The sequence below is a fragment of the Corvus brachyrhynchos genome, unplaced genomic scaffold (assembly GCF_000691975.1).
Source record: "Corvus brachyrhynchos isolate BGI_N302 unplaced genomic scaffold, ASM69197v1 scaffold212, whole genome shotgun sequence".
NCBI classification, from domain to species: domain Eukaryota; kingdom Metazoa; phylum Chordata; class Aves; order Passeriformes; family Corvidae; genus Corvus; species Corvus brachyrhynchos.
In genome coordinates, this window is record NW_008236768.1 from 223,318 (window position 1) to 223,884 (window position 567).

General features: G+C 69.7%; 1 protein-coding gene across 1 annotated transcript in view; it reads left to right on the forward strand.

Annotated features, from left to right (window-relative positions):
- The window catches only part of LOC103625560 (myocyte-specific enhancer factor 2B-like), a 2,550-nt gene extending 2,294 nt beyond the window's left edge, over positions 1-256 (forward strand). The window contains exon 6 of the mRNA XM_008644997.2: positions 145-256. Within this exon, the coding sequence (XP_008643219.2) occupies positions 145-256 (112 nt within the window). The remainder of the gene's footprint in view (positions 1-144) is intronic.
- Positions 257-567: the final 311 nt, after the last annotated feature.

Below are 567 nucleotides of genomic sequence, written 5' to 3' on the forward strand. Positions count from 1 at the left end.
ACTTACGGGGACCGGGGCCGGGGCGGCTGCGTGGGCAGGAGCGGTGCCGCAGCTGTGGAAACACCGGCCCCAACCTCCCTCCAGCTGCTTCCTGTGCCCTGCCAGCAGCCGGCACCCAGCTGTCCCCTCACCCTGTGCCCGCAGGTCCCTCCTGTGTGGCACAGCTCGGCATGGGGGGCTCATCCTGCCCGCTGGGACAGGGCGGTGGCAGGGTGACAGAAAAGCAGCGGCAAACCCCACAAAACCTGGGGCTTGACCCAGGGGGGTGGGAGGTGGCGCAGGATGGCGACAGGCAGCATCCCAAATGCTTGGATGGGGACACGGGCACGCTGGACATTCCCAAGGGAGGTTCCGGCCGCTCCATGGGGAGCTGCTGCTCCCCTCAGCAGGGTCCGGCCAGGGGGGTTTGCAGCCTGCTGGATCCAGCCACTGCCTTCGTGTGTCACCTCTTGTCACAGCCCGTGGCCACAGCCCAGGTGGCCCATGGAGGAAGTGGCTTTGCCGGAGCACGGCACCGTGCAGGCACACACGGCTGCCCACGGCCCCGGGGCCACCGCGGCCACCGCG